Source organism: Phyllobates terribilis, unplaced genomic scaffold, assembly GCF_046119375.1.
Source record: "Phyllobates terribilis strain yellow unplaced genomic scaffold, ASM4611937v1 Scaffold_4__5_contigs__length_816908805, whole genome shotgun sequence".
NCBI lineage: Eukaryota > Metazoa > Chordata > Amphibia > Anura > Dendrobatidae > Phyllobates > Phyllobates terribilis.
The window spans coordinates 564,938,924-564,958,910 of NW_027362764.1; the positions used below are offsets into that span (position 1 = coordinate 564,938,924).

General features: G+C 46.6%; 1 protein-coding gene across 5 annotated transcripts in view; it reads right to left on the reverse strand.

The window, feature by feature from the left end:
• Positions 1-12,248: 12,248 nt before the first annotated feature.
• The window catches only part of PTPRM (protein tyrosine phosphatase receptor type M), an 810,930-nt gene continuing 803,191 nt past the window's right edge, over positions 12,249-19,987 (reverse strand). For all 5 annotated transcript variants that reach the window (XM_073679060.1, XM_073679055.1, XM_073679056.1 and 2 more), the window contains one exon: positions 12,249-12,929. In XM_073679060.1, coding sequence (XP_073535161.1) covers positions 12,876-12,929 — 54 coding nt within the window. In that variant the 3' untranslated portion in view covers positions 12,249-12,875. The remainder of the gene's footprint in view (positions 12,930-19,987) is intronic.

Consider the following 19,987-nt stretch of genomic DNA (forward strand, 5'->3'; position numbering starts at 1 on the left):
CGAAAAGAGATTGTCCTAGTAGTGGACGTCCCCATTAATCCACAATAGCGCCACCTATTGGAAGCAGCAATCCTACAAGTCACAATCAACCCTTTAACGAGTCGTGAAATATGACTTAGGATAAAAGCCAAATCAGAATCTCAATTTGCAGACACAGTGTTTTGGGGTGCTGGCCCTCATCAGTGCAAAGTATGAGATCTGATTTGGCTAGGTGAGAGGCTCTGGACTGAGGTCTAAGGGGTAAGGTTTCTCCTTATAGAGAGTGACACACTAGCTCTGGCACGTCAAGGTAAGGAGGTTTATTCGCCATGCAATGCTCCTCTGGGAAATTTAATATGCAAATTGCCTCTTCAGAGAAAAAGAGGACTTGTCCTAGTAGTGGACGTCCCCATTAATCCACAATAGCGTCACCTATTGGAAGCAGCAATCCTACAAGTCACAATCAACCCTTTAACGAGTCGTGCAATATGACTTAGGATACGCACGACTCGTTAAAGGGTTGATTGTGACTTGTAGGATTGCTGCTTCCAATAGGTGGCACTATAGAGTACAAGTCCTCTTTTTCTCTGAAGAGGCAATTTGCATATTAAATTTCCCAGAGGAGCATTGCATGGTGAATAAGCCTCCTTACCTTGACGTGCCAGAGCTGGTGTGTCACTCTCCATAAGAAGAAATGTTACCCCTTAGACCCATTAATCCAGCAACTTTTAGCAGGTAATTGTGTGTTAGTAGAAGCACAAAACCAAGACCTGTAAATGTTCCTTGGCAAAATTCTATAGGGGCTCCTTAGAGGGATTTTCCCACAAACAAAATACATCTCGATTAATAGATCTTGGAATAATAATAAGTTCCACAATTAGATGTGTTAAAAAAAATGTTCCTGTGCTGAAATAATCTTTATAAATGTGCCCCTGCTGTGTACTGTGTAATGGCTGTGTCTGACCGTACAGGAACATTGTCTGATCATACCACAACGCCTGGGCAGGGGAGGAGGCAAAAGAGAACATACAGACAGGACTACATGGCATCACAACTGATTCTTTCTGTGAGGTAAAACCTGTTTTAAAACAAGAAGGGAAATGTTTTATCTAACAGAAAAAAATCTGCTGTGATCCCCTGCTGTAATGTCTGTATAGTCTTTTGCTTCCTCCCCTGCCCAGGAGATATGGTATGATCAGACCATGTTCCTGTACGGTCAGACACAGCCATTACACAGTACACAGCAGGGGCACATTTATAAGATCTCCCCACAGGAACATTTTTTTTTAACACATTCAATTGTGGAACTTGTTTCTATTCCAAGATAAGATCTATTGATTAAAATGTACTTTATATGTGGGACATCTCCTTTAAGGATGAAGAGATAAAAATGCTGGGTTCCTTTGAGACAGGCCTGAACAACATGCAGCCCGCCGAAGAATGTTATGCGGCCCGCAGAGAACCGGGAGACTCCTGTTCTCATCTTCCTGTATTCAGCTGTATTCTCGTCTTTTAGACGTGTATACAGTTAAACACTTCGGCACCGGGACAGATGCAAAGCAGAGGAGCACTCATCAGCCCCCGCCCCGACATGCAGCAGCGTGATGAGGTCATCACGCTGTGACCTCATCACACTGCTGCTGTCGCTGGAGCAGCACATAGTTGCTGTTACTATGAGGCTATATGATGGGGCAATGGATGAGAGGATTTTGAAGGAGGCACAGTATGCAGAGGGGTAGGGTGTGTGGGAGAATATTATGAAGAGGAACGGTGTATGGGGGAAATGACAGAGTATAGAGATGTGAGGGGAATTATGACATAGAGGAGCAGTGTCGGGGGGAATATGAAGAAAAGAAGTGGTGTGGGGAGGAATATGACAGAGAGGAGCGGTGTGGGGGGAATAAGATGGAGAGGAGTGGTGTGGGGGGAATATGACACAGAGGAGTGGTGTGGGAGGGAATATGATGGAGAGAAGCGGTGTAGGGGGAATATTATGGAGAGGAGCTGTGTGGGGGGACATTACTGAGGGGGGCAGTGTGGGGGAATATTACGGAGAGGTGCCATATAGGGGGGACATTACGGAAAGGGGCAGTTGTGGGGGGGAATACAGAGAGGGGCAGTGTGTGGGGGACAGTACGGAGAGGGGCAGTGTGCGGAGGATATTTTGTGCAGGAAGCACACTGAGGGGCAATTATTTGTTCAGGGGTGCAGTATGGGAGATATTTACGGTATATTTATGGGGCAGCATAATAATACTTTTATTTTTAAGGGCACCATGTTGGGAAGTGCTGCTGAAAAAGAATAAGAGGGAAGTCTGCAGAGACGAGCACTGGGCATGAAATCTCATCATGCCGCCTGTACTATGTGGAGACAAAAGGGATGGGAATTATCAGAGAAGATGTCACCTATAAGGTACCTGGATGTAAATGCTTATTTGTATTCCTTCCTGTGTCTCAACAGTGCAGTGGTTCCCGTATGGTCCACAGTCTGATGATGGCTGGTAATATCAACTCCCAGTATCTCATTACCATTGTTAAGGACATACTGGGAGGTGCAGGTTTATGTGATACAAGGGTATATGGGACTGACCTGAAACTGCAATTAAACACAGTTCTAAGCTTGGTGATGTATTCCTGTACTGACACTGGTACTGGCGCTGTTTTCATGCACTGACGGTGGTTCTGATCATGTAGCAATCCATAACATGCTTCATATTAAAACTAAATAATTGTCAAAACTTAGTTTTGAGATTATGAGGAGAATTTGGTTGAGTTTCTGCTCCAAAAACTCGGTGTAAGTTTGGGTGCGTTCACCTTAATTTTTTAGAGCAGAAACTCTACAAATCCTTCTCAAATACTCAAAAGTTGGTTCTGCCGAAGTAGTCATGTAAATACCTTTGTAAATTTCTTTGTGGCCCTTCAGATTGGTTCAATGTGACAATGTGGCCCTTGGACCAAAAAATGTTGTGCTCCCTGATGCATACTGATTGGAGTTACCCCCTTTTGCCCTCCCTACATTTTAAGGGGTTCTCCACCTCTACAATCCAGTATGATGTAAAATAATAAAGTTAACACACCTTAGTGTTCCCAGTTCCGCCTCTTCCAATGCTGTCTGTGTCCCTTTTGATCTTAGCACTTACTGTTCGGTCTGACCAGGCATGTGACACATCAGTGAATGGCTGTAGTGGTTACATTCCCATCTGTATTGAGGAGGAAGTGCAGAACCTCTGTGCATGTTGTTTGACAGGATGACTATGTGATTGCTCTGCTCAACCACTGACCGCAGTGGTGACCTATTAGTCACTGTTGGGGACAGTGACTGGAAACAGCAGTCAAATACCAATTTGGCCTAACAATGGTGGCTCAGTGGTTAGCACTGTTGCTTTGCAGCGCTGGGGTACTGGGTTCAAGTACCACAAAGGACAACATGTGCAAATAGTTTGTGTAACATACCTGGCGGCGTCCTTGCATAGTGGTCCATCTCCCATTGTGCAAGAGCGCGCACTTGATCTCCAGTCCAGTTTGCTAGCCTGGCTTCCCTCCATGCTGTCTGTTTGCCTCTGTGTCTGCTGCTTAAGGGCGGCGCCCGATCACTTCCTGCTTTTTGTACCTGCTGCAGACACACCCCTTGTGCGTCCTCAGCCTATTGCTGTCTGCCATCTGGTATTTAACCCAGCTGCTCCAATGAATCCCTGCCTGAGCATTGTGTTCTGTCAGTTGGCCTTTGGTCACTGATATGCCAGGTCCCGTTTATGTTTCCTGCCTTCGGTATCCGTTCCTATGTCTGAACTGTGTCATGTCTGTATTCTCTCCTAGCCTGTTTTGTTTTTCTCTATGTCCGTACTTTCCCTTTTTCTGCAGAGTCTGAACTCGTACCTAACTCCTGCTCGTTGTCACTGTACTTCCGTTTGTGAGTTTGTGGTCCACTCGCTACTTCTCTGCAAGTACCCTGTGGGTATCTGGTTCTGCCTTTCCCTTCTAGTCTCTTCCTTGTGAACAGAGCCCTGTCTCTACCGCGTCTTTCGCTTTGCTCAGCTTTGTCCACCGCGTCTGCGGTTTTCGCTTTGCTCAGCTCTGTCCACCGCGTCTGCGGTTTTCGCTTTGCTCAGCTCTGTCCACCGCGTCTGCGGTTTTCGCTTTGCTCAGCTCTGTCCACCGCGTCTGCGGTTTTCGCTTTGCTCAGCTCTGTCCACCGCGTCTGCGGTTTTCGCTTTGCTCAGCTCTGTCCACCGCGTCTGCGGTTTTCGCTATGCTCAGCTCTGTCCACCGCGTCTGCGGTTTTCGCTTTGCTCAGCTCTGTCCACCGCGTCTGCGGTTTTCGCTTTGCTCAGCTCTGTCCACCGCGTCTGCGGTTTTCGCTTTGCTCAGCTCTGTCCACCGCGTCTGCGGTTTTCGCTTTGCTCAGCTCTGTCCACCGCGTCTGCGGTTTTCGCTTTGCTCAGCTCTGTCCACCGCGTCTGCGGTTTTCGCTTTGCTCAGCTCTGTCCACCGCGTCTGCGGTTTTCGCTTTGCTCAGCTCTGTCCACCGCGTCTGCGGTTTTCGCTTTGCTCAGCTCTGTCCACCGCGTCTGCGGTTTTCGCTTTGCTCCGCTCTGTCCACCGCGTCTGCGGTTTTCGCTTTGCTCCGCTCTGTCCACCGCGTCTGCGGTTTTCGCTTTGCTCCGCTCTGTCCACCGCGTCTGCGGTTTTCGCTTTGCTCCGCTCTGTCCACCGCGTCTGCGGTTTTCGCTTTGCTCAGCTCTGTCCACCGCGTCTGCGGTTTTTGCTTTGCTCAGCTCTGTCCACCGCGTCTGCGGTTTTCGCTTTGCTCAGCTCTGTCCACCGCATCTGCGGTTTTCGCTTTGCTCAGTTCTGTCCACCGCGTCTGCGGTTTTCGCTTTGCTCAGCTCTGTCCACCGCGCCTGCGGTTTTCGCTTTGCTCAGCTCTGTCCACCGCGCCTGCGGTTTTCGCTTTGCTCAGCTCTGTCCACCGCGCCTGCGGTTTTCGCTTTGCTCAGCTCTGTCCACCGCGCCTGCGGTTTTCGCTTTGCTCAGCTCTGTCCACCGCGTCTGCGGTTTTCGCTTTGCTCAGCTCTGTCCACCGCGTCTGCGGTTTCGAATTTGTCTCCCAGTCTGTACTGGACCCTACCCAGCCTGCGCTCTAGTCTGCCTGTTCCTGTATTCCCCGGTGTGGGTCAACAGCCCTGTCCGGAGTCTGACCTGGAGTAGACCCTGGTTCCTCTGCTCGGTTCCTCCCTGGTGCACTGGCGTCGTATGCCGTCGTGCGACCTTGGTCGGATCGGGCAGATACTTAGTTACGCCCCTCCAGGCACTCTCCGGTTCATGGCACAGTGGAATCACTACATAAACACTCACATGCCAGTCAGTCCGGGCGTGTGCATTACAGCATGCTCAGGCCATGGTTCCCGTTGAGCCCCACGGCCTTCGCTCTCTGAGACGTTTTCCAGCGAATACGTGCATTAAAAATAAATAAATAATTTTTTTTTTTCTCTGTCTGAGTTCCAGGCGAATTACGCACCCGTCCAGATGGATCTTTCTGCACTCGTTCCTGCGGATCCGCCACGGTACTATGGGGATCCAAGACAGAGTCGTGCATTTGTGGAGCAATGCATGCTACACTTTAAGGCCTACCCTCTCTATTTTCCTTCCGATTGGGCTAAAGTGGCCTTTATGATTGACTACCTAGCGGGTGATGCCTTGAAATGGGTCACCCCTCTATGGGAAGCATGGGATCCTGTCGTCCTTGACCTGCAGGCCTTCCTGGTGGCCTTTCGTATGGTCTTTGAGGACCCTAACCCTGAAGTCCCTGCTGAAGCATCACTTCCCAATATCCCGGAGCAGCCCCGACCGGTAATGTGTGTGGGTAGTGCACTAGTCCTCCTGCCCGAAGAGACTACTGCCTACCCAGAATCCACACCGGAGGACTTCCTGCACCCGGTATCTGATGCTTCACCCACTTTAACCGGTGAGCCTGTCCAAGGGTACTCTGAAGCAGTGATTACCTCCGAGTCTGTGCATCTCTACTACCTGGTGGAGGACCCCCTGTTGCCTCCTGAATCCTCCGGGATACCACCTGATGACAAATGGAGAGAGACTTCCCTACACCCGGTATCCAATACTTCGTCTGCTCCGTCCTGTGAGCCTGACAATGGGTACCTCAAAGCGGTAGTTACCCCCGAGTCTCTACACCCCTCCGACCAGGCGGAGGACCTCCAGTTGTCTCCTGAACCCTTCGGGGTGCTACCTGGTAGCGAATGGACAGAGACTTTCCTATACTCTGCACCTGATACCTCGCCTGCTTCGTCCAGTGAGTCCGACCTAGTGTACTCCGAAGCAGAGGTTACCCCCGAGTCTTTACACCCTTCCGACCAGGTGGAGGACCTCCAGTTGTCTCCTGAACCCTTCGGGGTGCTACCTGATAGCGAATGGACAGAGACTCTCCTATACTCGGTACCTGATACCTCGCCCGCTTCTTCCAGTGAGTCCGACCTAGTGTACTCCGAAGCAGAGGTTATCCCCGAGTCTCTACACCCCTCTGACCAGGCGGAGGACCTCCAGTTGTCTCCTGAACCCTTCGGGGTGCTACCTGATAGCGAATGGACAGAGACTCTCCTATACTCAGTACCTGATACCTCGCCCGCTTCTTCCAGTGAGTCCGACCTAGTGTACTCCGAAGCAGAGGTTACTCCCGAGTCTCTGCACTCTTCCGACCCGGCGGAGGACCCCCAGTTGTTTCCTGAATCCTCCGGGGTACCACCTGATAACAAAGAGACAGTGACTTTTCTACACCTTGTACCTGATACCTCGCCCATTTCATCCTGTGAGCTTGACAAGATGTACCCCGAAGCAGAGGTTACCCCCGAGTCTCTGCACCCCTCCAACCCGTCGGAGGGCTTCCAGTTGTCTCCTGAACCCTCTGGGGTGCTACCTGATAATAAGTGGAGAGAGACTTCCTTGTGTGCTATTCCTGGTACTCCACCCGTTTCGTCTGTTGCTGAGGATGGCTGGATAGGAGGTAGCATCCTAGCTACCCAGAGGAGACCAGTTTTTCCGGTGGACAGTGGAAGTGATCTCCTTGAAGTAAAGGATTGGCCCTCGAATTCCCTGCGAAACATTCTGGCAGGCCTGAAGAAGAGGGGGCGTAAGCGGGGGGGTACTGTAACATACCTGGTGGCGTCCTTGCATAGTGGTCCATCTCCCACTGTGCAAGAGCGCGCACTTGATCTCCAGTCCAGTTTGCTAGCCTGGCTTCCCTCCATGCTGTCTGTTTGCCTCTGTGTCTGCTGCTTAAGGGCGGCGCCCGATCACTTCCTGCTTTTTGTACCTGCTGCAGACACACCCCTTGTGCGTCCTCAGCTTATTGCTGTCTGCCATCTGGTATTTAACCCAGCTGCTCCAATGAATCCCTGCCTGAGCATTGTGTTCTGTCAGTTGGCCTTTGGTCACTGATATGCCAGGTCCCGTTTATGTTTCCTGCCTTCGGTATCAGTTCCCGTGTCTGAACTGTGTCCTGTCTGTATTCTCTCCTAGCCTGTTTTGTTTTTCTCTATGTCCGTACTTTCCCTTTTTCTGCAGAGTCTGAACTCGTACCTAACTCCTGCTCGTTGTCACTGTACTTCCGTTTGTGAGTTTGTGGTCCACTCGCTACTTCTCTGCAAGTACCCTGTGGGTATCTGGTTCTGCCTTTCCCTTCTAGTCTGTTCCGTGTGAACAGAGCCCTGTCTCTATCGCGTCTTTCGCTTTGCTCAGCTCTGTCCACCGCGTCTGCGTTTTTCGCTTTGCTCAGCTCTGTCCACCGCTTCTGCGGTTTTCGCTTTGCTCAGCTCTGTCCACCGCGTCTGCGGTTTTCGCTTTGCTCAGCTCTGTCCACCGCGTCTGCGGTTTTCGCTTTGCTCAGCTCTGTCCACCGTGCCTGCGGTTTTCGCTTTGCTCAGCTCTGTCCACCGCGTCTGCGGTTTTCTCTTTGCTCAGCTCTGTCCACCGCGTCTGCGGTTTCGAATTTGTCTCCCAGTCTGTACTGGACCCTACCCAGCCTGCGCTCTAGTCTGCCTGTTCCTGTATTCCCCGGTGTGGGTCAACAGCCCTGTCCGGAGTCTGACCTGGAGTAGACCCTGGTTCCTCTGCTCGGTTCCTCCCTGGTGCACTGGCGTCGTATGCCGTCGTGCGACCTTGGTCGGATCGGGCAGATACTTAGTTACGCCCCTCCAGGCACTCTCCGGTTCATGGCACAGTGGAATCACTACATAAACACTCACATGCCAGTCAGTCCGGGCGTGTGCATTACAGCATGCTCAGGCCATGGTTCCCGTTGAGCCCCACGGCCTTCGCTCTCTGAGACGTTTTCCAGCGAATACGTGCATTAAAAATAAATAAATAATTTTTTTTTTTCTCTGTCTGAGTTCCAGGCGAATTACACACCCGTCCAGATGGATCTTTCTGCACTCGTTCCTGCGGATCCGCCACGGTACTATGGGGATCCAAGACAGAGTCGTGCATTTGTGGAGCAATGCATGCTACACTTTAAGGCCTACCCTCTCTATTTTCCTTCCGATTGGGCTAAAGTGGCCTTTATGATTGACTACCTAGCGGGTGATGCCTTGAAATGGGTCACCCCTCTATGGGAAGCATGGGATCCTGTCGTCCTTGACCTGCAGGCCTTCCTGGTGGCCTTTCGTATGGTCTTTGAGGACCCTAACCCTGAAGTCCCTGCTGAAGCTTCACTTCCCAATATCCCGGAGCAGCCCCGACCGGTAATGTGTGTGGGTAGTGCACTAGTCCTCCTGCCCGAAGAGACTACTGCCTACCCAGAATCCACACCGGAGGACTTCCTGCACCCGGTATCTGATGCTTCACCCACTTTAACCGGCGAGCCTGTCCAAGGGTACTCTGAAGCAGTGATTACCTCCGAGTCTGTGCATCTCTACTACCTGGTGGAGGACCCCCTGTTGCCTCCTGAATCCTCCGGGATACCACCTGATGACAAATGGAGAGAGACTTCCCTACACCCGGTATCCAATACTTCGTCTGCTCCGTCCTGTGAGCCTGACAATGGGTACCTCAAAGCGGTAGTTACCCCCGAGTCTCTACACCCCTCCGACCAGGCGGAGGACCTCCAGTTGTCTCCTGAACCCTTCGGGGTGCTACCTGGTAGCGAATGGACAGAGACTTTCCTATACTCTGCACCTGATACCTCGCCTGCTTCGTCCAGTGAGTCCGACCTAGTGTACTCCGAAGCAGAGGTTACCCCCGAGTCTCTACACCCTTCCGACCAGGTGGAGGACCTCCAGTTGTCTCCTGAACCCTTCGGGGTGCTACCTGATAGCGAATGGACAGAGACTCTCCTATACTCGGTACCTAATACCTCGGCTGCTTCATCCAGTGAGTCTGAACAAGTGTACTCCGAAGCAGAGGTTATCCCCGAGTCTCTACACCCCTCCGACCAGGCGGAGGACCTCCAGTTGTCTCCTGAACCCTTCGGGGTGCTACCTGATAGTGAATGGACAGAGACTCTCCTATACTCGGTACCTGATACCTCGCCCGCTTCTTCCAGTGAGTCCGACCTAGTGTACTCCGAAGCAGAGATTTTCCCCGAGTCTCTACACCCCTCCGACCAGGCAGAGGACCTCCAGTTGTCTCCTGAACCCTTCGGGGTGCTACCTGAGAGCGAATGGACAGAGACTCTCCTATACTCGGTACCTGATACCTCGCCCGCTTCTTCCAGTGAGTCCGACCTAGTGTACTCCGAAGCAGAGGTTATCCCCGAGTCTCTACACCCCTCTGACCAGGCGGAGGACCTCCAGTTGTCTCCTGAACCCTTCGGGGTGCTACCTGATAGCGAATGGACAGAGACTCTCCTATACTCGGTACCTGATACCTCGCCCGCTTCTTCCAGTGAGTCCGACCTAGTGTACTCCGAAGCAGAGGTTACTCCCGAGTCTCTGCACTCTTCCGACCCGGCGGAGGACCCCCAGTTGTTTCCTGAATCCTCCGGGGTACCACCTGATAACAAAGAGACAGTGACTTTTCTACACCTTGTACCTGATACCTCGCCCATTTCATCCTGTGAGCTTGACAAGATGTACCCCGAAGCAGAGGTTACCCCCGAGTCTCTGCACCCCTCCAACCCGTCGGAGGGCTTCCAGTTGTCTCCTGAACCCTCTGGGGTGCTACCTGATAATAAGTGGAGAGAGACTTCCTTGTGTGCTATTCCTGGTACTCCACCCGTTTCGTCTGTTGCTGAGGATGGCTGGATAGGAGGTAGCATCCTAGCTACCCAGAGGAGACCAGTTTTTCCGGTGGACAGTGGAAGTGATCTCCTTGAAGTAAAGGATTGGCCCTCGAATTCCCTGCGAAACATTCTGGCAGGCCTGAAGAAGAGGGGGCGTAAGCGGGGGGGTACTGTAACATACCTGGCGGCGTCCTTGCATAGTGGTCCATCTCCCACTGTGCAAGAGCGCGCACTTGATCTCCAGTCCAGTTTGCTAGCCTGGCTTCCCTTCATGCTGTCTGTTTGCCTCTGTGTCTGCTGCTTAAGGGCGGCGCCCGATCACTTCCTGCTTTTTGTACCTGCTGCAGACACACCCCTTGTGCGTCCTCAGCTTATTGCTGTCTGCCATCTGGTATTTAACCCAGCTGCTCCAATGAATCCCTGCCTGAGCATTGTGTTCTGTCAGTTGGCCTTTGGTCACTGATATGCCAGGTCCCGTTTATGTTTCCTGCCTTCGGTATCAGTTCCCGTGTCTGAACTGTGTCCTGTCTGTATTCTCTCCTAGCCTGTTTTGTTTTTCTCTATGTCCGTACTTTCCCTTTTTCTGCAGAGTCTGAACTCGTACCTAACTCCTGCTCGTTGTCACTGTACTTCCGTTTGTGAGTTTGTGGTCCACTCGCTACTTCTCTGCAAGTACCCTGTGGGTATCTGGTTCTGCCTTTCCCTTCTAGTCTGTTCCGTGTGAACAGAGCCCTGTCTCTATCGCGTCTTTCGCTTTGCTCAGCTCTGTCCACCGCGTCTGCGTTTTTCGCTTTGCTCAGCTCTGTCCACCGCTTCTGCGGTTTTCGCTTTGCTCAGCTCTGTCCACCGCGTCTGCGGTTTTCGCTTTGCTCAGCTCTGTCCACCGCGTCTGCGGTTTTCGCTTTGCTCAGCTCTGTCCACCGCGTCTGCGGTTTTCGCTTTGCTCAGCCCTGTCCACCGCGCCTGCGGTTTTCGCTTTGCTCAGCTCTGTCCACCGCGTCTGCGGTTTCGAATTTGTCTCCCAGTCTGTACTGGACCCTACCCAGCCTGCGCTCTAGTCTGCCTGTTCCTGTATTCCCCGGTGTGGGTCAACACCCGTGTCCGGAGTCTGACCTGGAGTAGACCCTGGTTCCTCTGCTCTGTTCCTCCCTGGTGCACTGGCGTCGTATGCTGTCGTGCGACCTTGGTCGGATCGGGCAGATACTTAGTTACGCCCCTCCAGGCACTCTCCGGTTCATGGCACAGTGGAATCACTACATAAACACTCACACGCCAGTCAGTCCGGGCGTGTGCATTACAGCTTGTATGTTCTTCTTGTGTTTGGGTGGTTTTCCTCTGGGTTCTCCTGTTTCCTCCCACACTCCAAAGATAATCAGATAGGGAATTTAGATTGTGAGCTGCAAAAGGGACAGTGCCAATATGTCTGTAAAGCACTTTGGAATATGATGGAGCTATATAAGCAAACCATAATAACTAAAGAAGAAATTGGGATAATAATCCATATGATATCCTACATCTTCTACAAAATAACTGAGGCATCTGGTTTTATTATCACAGACCATAGAAAAAAGGGTTCTTTTTTTTTCTTCTAGGAATTTATGGATTGCTGGCAATCCTGGACCTGGCCTAACACTTTAAGGCTACGCTCCCATGATGAGTATTTGGTGAGTTTTTGATGCTGCAGATTTTCGGCATCATTTCTGCACCCATTAAGTAAAATAGGTTACTTGCATTTTTTCAAAAAAACTCACCAAAAACTCAATGTGGGTACGTAGCCTAAGAGTAACATGTGCCTGGTAATGTACAGCTCATTTGTGGATGTCAATATACATAAGGCAGTGTTACTAGTACAAACCATATTGTGACAAATCATAATAGAGAATAGCCATAATTCTGTGCCCAGATGCCATATCTTTGTTGCTGTAAAATAATTATTTGTGCCCAGTAGTTTTTTTTCCTGCCTACGTACACCTCCGACCTCTATCTTCTAGAACAACAGAAATGAGTGAATACCTGTATTAAGTAAACACATGAGAAAAATATGGATATATTTTTTTTTATTTATTCTTTACTTTTTTTTGCAAATTAATTATTTAGTTCTTTTCAAATGATACAAATAAAGTAATAATAATTCAACAAAGGGTGACCTGTTAAAATGCTGTTTAAAAACAGATAAATACACAGTTTCCTTTTAACACATTGCGATACAAATGTAACAAAAACTGTATGTTGTCATAGTGCGATCTCCATGTTCCACAGAACAAAAATAATAATAAAAAAAATGAACACTATTGTAGTTAAGACAGTAACAGAAAAGTCAGTCAAACAAAAAAAAATATATGGATCCTTCATAATAATAAAATTGTGCTCATTCATTTGCCAAAATCCGCTGCTTCTATCAGGCGACTTGGTAGCTGTGGATAAATGATCCATAAACTTCAAGGTGCGTCCATGTCAGGAAAGCAGCAAGACAATGGGGAAAAAGGCAGTGCAGACAGCTTCCAGATCACTGTTCTCCAGCTCCTCAAAGAGCCAATTATAAGAAAGCAAAATGAGCAGAACACTGAAGTCCTCATTATATGTACACAAATATCAAGGAACAATTTGCATTGTTCATGGGAGAGATGGAGATGAACAGTTTTTATGTTTTTGTTGTGTCATCAATGCAATCAGCCAGAATTTAAATATTCCAGAGCCACCTCGTAGCAGAACTTGTATTGATCCTGGAAGAGGAGACAGAATACAAATATTCTGATTAGAACAATGAACACACAGTAGGTAGCAGACGGGTTGAAATCATGCCACGCTAGAAATAATTTCCATTGCTCTTGAGTTAGTTCAATTTTTCTTAACAAGAATAAATTATTTTATGTTGTTTCAAGTGTATTTTGAAAAAGAAAGTTTCAACTAAATTGCTTTAAATTATAATAAAACACTTCTAAACTTGTATAATGGTATAAAGTTGCCTGAAATCCACTGATTGACTGTAAAATATTAAAAAGAAAAAAAAAACTTCACCAACTCATACCACTATAGCGCCCTAAGGTATAACTTGATGTGGTATTCCAGACGATAACCTTCACCACCTATCTATTGAATTAATGAATAATTGATAAATGTCAGATCAGTGCGGTTCTAACTGTTATTACCAAGTCAATTGCTAAAACGCTTCCATTTCAGCGTCATGTAAAGAGGATAGGCAGAGACTGCAGTCCCTAGTGGGTCCTAGAGGTTAAACCCAACCAGTGAAATATATATAATATAATATCCAGTGGAAAGGTAATATTCCTATAGGATCACCCCTTTATATATAGGTCAGAAGCAGTCTACCTTTCTCATGTAACATTTTATAAATAGAGTCTACTGGCACTGCTCACTTCTACATCCGGAGGTGAGCAGTGCTGATGACATTGACGTTGGCAGATATCTGCCAGTACACATGTGCGATTGGCAGGTATTGTGCATGAATTTTAGTCTAATGAGTAGGATATGAGCACAATACCTACACAGCATGCGCCCGTCCAGGAAGATGTCTGCTGATGCAATGTCATCAGCACCGCTTACCTTCTGATGCAGAAGTCAGTGGTGTTGGCGAATCCCTTAAAGCATAAAAGATCAAAGCATATTGTAGGTATAATATTTCTAGAAACTGTTGGTGGCATGTTATATATCAAATGTTCTTAAATAGGATCTTTCATCATGAAAAAGTTCATGATGCAAAAGGAGAACAAAATATAAAATGTTTCTCCGATATATGTTTATAATCATAAAAATGAAAAAAATGTATCTCAAATTTCATGAGGAGGAGCAGGATTGTCTGATGTCTCACTATCTTACAGTAGTGTGAGCCTTCCTGCTTCACAGCTGGCAGGTACCACTTGACTTGAAGTATGCAATTGTAATATAATCCTTTGTTGGGTGTAATATAATGGGAGGTGCTGCTATCTTTGTCTATTGGATGTAGTTAGGTAAGGAGAGTTGTAAGATGGACTCCTGTGTGTTATGGAGCAGCAGGAGAAGAAGACGACTTAAAACAGGACTTAGGTCTTCTCACAGTTTTTCCTCAGTGTGATGTGGCTGTCTTGCTGTGTATAGTATGTAGTGAGACTCGGATTAACGCTTTAGATTCCTTCTTTGGCACATTAAACTAGCCAAATCTGATCACAAGGCTCCACTTTGCCACTCAATACTATATGTAATTAATTCCCACATCACAGTTGGTACTTTCCAGAGAAGAGAATCTCACCAGATGTTATGCTCTCACTGATAAAGTAAAAGTAATAGTAATTTTCCTCTGCTCTTTTGTAAGGTTGTAAAAGTAATAGCTGTGTCGCTCAAATACTGAGATAATTAATCTGATTTTCTAATGACATATATAGTCATTGCTGAAAGTGTAGGCACCCTTGAAATTGTTCTAGAAAATAAAGTATTTCACCCATGAAATTATTGCAATTACACATGTTTTGTTATACACATGTTTATTTCCTTTGTGTGTATTGGAAAAACACAAAAAAAACTGAGAAAAAAAGGCAAATTGGACATAGTTTCACACAAAACCCCCAAAATAGGCAAGACAAAATTTTTGTCACCCTCAACTTAATATTTGGTTGCACACCCTTTGGAATAAATAACTACAATCAATCACTTTCTGTAACTATCAACAAGCTTCTTAAGCCCCCGTCACACTAAGCAAGATCGCTAGCGAGATCGCTGCTGTGTCTCAAGTTTTGTGACGCAACAGCGACCTCAGTAGCGATCTCGCTACGTTTGACACTTAGCAGCGACCAGGCCCCTGCTGTGAGATCGCTGGTCGTGTTGGAATGGTCTGGACATCTCTTTGATCGTTGAGGCCCCGCTGGGTAGCATGCATCAGTGTGTTTGACACCTTACCAACGACCTTGTTAACGACTCAGACACAGAAACACATAGGCGTGCATCGTTATACAGATCGTTACGGGTCGCCGCATCGTTGCTGCGTTGTTGGGAAGATCTGACTGTTTGACATCTCACCAGTGACCACATAGCGACGCAGCAACGATCCCTGACAGGTCGTATCGTTGTCTGGATCGCTGTAGCGTCGCTTAGTGTGACGGGGACTTTACACCTCTCAACTGGAATTTTGGACCACTCTTATTTTGCAAATTGCTCCAAGTCTCTAACATTTGAAGGGGGCCTTCTCCTAACAGCAATTTTAAGATCTCTCAACAGGTGTTGAAGTGGATTTAGATGCAGACTCATTTCTGGCCACTTCAGAACTCAATAGTGCTTTGTTTCCATCCATTTCTGGGTGCTTCTTGAAATATGTTTGGGGTCATTGTCCTGCTGAAAGACCAATGATCTAGGGCGCAAACCCAGCTTTCTGACATTGGGCACTACATTGCCACCCAAAATTCTTTGGCAATCTTCAGATTTCATGATGCCTTATACACAGAGCCGGAGGCAGCAAAACAACCCCAAAACATCTTTGAACCTCCACCATATTTGACTGTAGGTACTGTGTTTTTTGTAGGCCTCATTCTGTTTTTTTGGTAAACAGTAGAATGATGTGCTTTACCAAAAAGCTCTATGTTGGTCTCATCTGTCCACAAGATGCTTTCGCAGAAGGATTTTGGCTTACTCGCATACATTTTGGCAAACTGTAGTCCAGCTTTTTTATGTCTCTGTGACATCAGTGGGGTCCTCTTGGGTCTCCTGTCATAGCGTTTAATTTCATTAAAATGTCGATGGATAGTTCGCGCTGACACTGATGCACCCTGAGCCTGCAGGACAGCTTGAATTTCTTTGGAAGTTGATTGGGGCTGCTTATCCACCATCTGAACTATCATGCGTAGCAATTTTTCTCTGCCATCCACGTCCAGGCAGATTAGCTACAGTGCCATGGGTTTTAAACTTCTTGATTAGGTTGCGCACTTTGGACAAAGGAACAACAAGATCTCTGGAGATGGACTTGTAACCTTGAGATTGTTGATATTTTTCAACAATTTTGGTTCTCAAGTCCTCAGACAGTTCTCTTCTCCTCTTTCTGTTCTCCATGCTTAGTGTGGCACCCAGACACACAATACAAAGATTGAGTCAACTTCTCCCCTTTTTATCTGGTTTCAGGTGTGATTTTCATGTTGCCCACACCTGTTACATGCCACAGGTGAGTTTTAATGAGCATTACATGCTTGAAACAAAGTTGATTACCCACAATTTTGGAAAGGTGCCAACAATTTTGCCCGGCCCATTTTTGGGGTTTTGTGTGAAATGATGTCCAATTTGCCTTTATTCTCTGTTTTCTGTGTTGTTCCAATACAATCAAGGGAAATAAACTTGTGCATAACAAAACATGTGCAATTTCAATAATTTTTGGGGAGAAAAACTTCATTTTCTGGAACAATTTCAAGGGTGCCAACACTTTGGGCTACGACTGTATCTACCATCATTGTTTATGCCTCTCTCATAAAAGATAGGTCCTCTTTAATTGTACAAGTTATTGGAAATTAACAACACATTATACTTTTTGTTTATTTTAACATATGATTTATAGTATTTCTCCATCTTTCAACCTGTCCTATATATATTTTCATTTGCAGAGAATGTCTCAATTCAATCACAGGTGACATATAAAGTGATAGACATTTCCTTAGATGTTATTTCTGGATATACTACTCTTTTTCATCTTATTATTCCTCAATGAAATATGTTTTAGTTCCTGATCTTCATCTCAGCTGGGCAAACATGATATAAAAATGCAATCAGTCCATATTTGCCTGAAGTTTGCACTAGCTGAAGCTTTTTATTGCCTAAAGAACTTCAAATTCAAAATCCGAATATTAATGCAGGCTTTATTACTAGACAGGAGATGCGTGCTAATATCTAGAAAAACTCTGGTAAGTGGATGTAAATGTAAAGCTGGCTTTTAATGGGAGAAAAGTTGTTTAAGTCAATAGGCCTCAGTAACATTAAAAGGAATCTGTCATCAGATATTTGCTAACCCATCCAAGAGTAGTATATTGTAGGGGCAGGGACCCGGATTCCAGTAATGTATCACTTACTGGGTTGCTTGCTGCAGTTTTGATAAAATCCCTGTTGTATCTGCTGCAGATCTACCAGTTCTCTGAATACTGAAGAACCCTAACTACATCACTCATTGACAGCTTTCTGTGTACACTGTGCATAGGCAGAAAGCTAGTAGGGATAGGTCATCAATGTCTGATCGGCTGGGGTCTGACACCCAGCACCCCCGCCGATCAGCTGTTATCGGTGTCATGGTGGAGGCCGCCAGCCGGAAGTACTTACTTGCAGAGCGGCTCCGTCTACTTGTAGTGGCTGCCGCAGGGTACTGCAAATCCACCTCCTATTGATTTGAATAAGAAGCGAATGTGCAGTACCAAGCCCCGGCCATTACAAGCAGACAGAGCAACTCGGCAAGTGAGTACTTCAGGCTGGCTGCCTCCACCACAGCACCGATAACAGCTGATCGGCGGGGGTGCTGGGTGTCAGACCTTGGTCGATCAGACATTGATGACCTATCCTAAGGATAGGCCATCAAGGTAAAAGTAGTGGACAACCTGTTTAAGCCTATTGGAACAAGATGAGCAAAAAAACAAAAGAGCAAAAGCAAAAAAATGTCCCAGGTCCTTAAGGTGATAACATGAGACATCATCCCCACTAAGTAAGGTGGAATAGATGAAATTACTGTGAGTAATTGATGCAGAAAGTAAACCGAAATATTGTATAACTTTTATTGTACAAGGAATAATCTTTATTTGCTGGAATTGTAATACCACTTTAAATATTTGACAGCTAGAAGCAAATAATAAAAATGTATCAGGTAAATATCCGGCACTTCATTTCCCAGTGTTCTCTCTTGTGCTCTGTACAAAGAATATTAACAACTATCTGCAAATGAAAGTTTCCAGTTAATGAGAAAAATATTGAGCTGGGAACTTTATGAATAAAGCCGCCATACAAAGTCTCGGAACTTGAAGTGTTCCTGGGCAAAGATAAAGATATGCCAGGTTCATGGTTCAGAATCAGAACACAATCTATTGTACAATGGTACGAGCAGCCTCTCGCGTCATGGAAATAGCATTAGTGCCCCCTCCTTCCCTGGAGCGCATTATACTTGGTGACACTAGGTTACGACTCTGTTCTCGTTATCACTTGTTAATTATCGCTTATATTATGAACAAGAATGCGGTACATTATGATTCTAGCAATAGCCTAGTGACAGATAATATGGAGGATTGCATTAACATTGTCGGCATTTTTCCTTTCAGCTCGTTCCAGCTCTGTCCACCTGCTGCAAATACGTATTTTGGAGACAAATTCTGCACCGCTGGTTGGAGAAATCAATGATCTTTTGAATCTGATTAAAGAAAAAGCCTTCTGAAATCACCTACCTATAGGAGCGGCATCGGCATTGGGCGCAGAAGGTCATTTTAACACTTGAGAAACAGACCTGAGTAAATGTGGCTGAACTAATGATAACAGTAATGCTTATTGCAATGTATGATTAGAATGGATGTGGCTCTGCGTGGACATAGACTGGCTGGACAGAAGGCTTACGACCAAATATTCATCTAAATAGGCACAAAGTGGTTATATGGAATAAGTAAAGCTGAGAGCGAGTCACGGTCACTTTAGCTTTGTTTGAGAACCAATATAATTCTGTAATTATTGTGGCAAAAGTTTTTGACAAATTAATTTTGCCTTTACATAATAACATAGTAATGGTGGAAAAAAGCACAGACCCTTCCAGTAAAAATTCTGCAATACCACGTATAGTGTAGATACCTCCAATAGGGGGCACTAGAGATGCAGCGCTCTTCCTCATGGATGGGAGCTAATTTGCATATCATTTTCTCAGAGAGCATCGTCTGGTGTATAGGTCCCCTTTAGACAGCTGGTAATTTCTGCAAGAAGATACAGCACCCCCGGACCTCTGTCCGGGACCTCTCAACCAGCCAACCAGGATCCTGCTCTTCAAAGACAAAGAGCAAGAACTCTGAACAGCTGTCTGCACATCCTTTTAAAAAAAATTCTGATTGGCTAATACCCTTAGTCATCTTCTAAGTTTAGTTAAAGTTGAACGTTGCTTTGTAGGGTAGCTACCTCCAAAAGGTGGCACCGGAATGCCAGTTTCCATCCGACTGGAGAAAAGTTAATTTGCATATCTTCTTTCACAATGAGTATTGGCATGCCTGTAAAACTCCCTATGCCAGCTGGCAGTCTGCACAAGAAGGAAAAGTACACCCCCAGACATTTGTCAGGAGCTTCTTATTCAGTCAACTGGTACCATTCTCAGCCCTAATGAGGCGCAATAACCCCAATACAGCTGTCTGCAGATGATTGAGTCTTCCTTTGGAGAAGACTCTAGTTTAACTTTTTTCCTTGTTACAAAATGTATTATAGGGTTGTGTTCTGGTTTACTGGCTTATAGTGTAGCTACCTATAGGTGGCACTGGAAAGACAGCTTTCTTCTTCTGCAAGAACTTATTTGCATAACTAGTTAACAGAGAGCATTGCCTGGTCTATACATCTCCACATGCCAGGTGGTGGTCTTCATTAGAGGAGCAACAGAAACACCCTAGACCCCTCACACTTCTACAATAAAATACTAATTTCTTCACAATTAAAGGGAACCTACGGAATCTGATCTGCAGGCAAGATCTTACAGAGTAGCAGGAGCTGATCAGATCAATCTAGATTTTTCTGGGAAAATTTTCTGTAAAACTTGCATTTTATTTATTGAAATCTCTTGTGTTTGTTATGCATACGAGTCCAGTGGGTGATC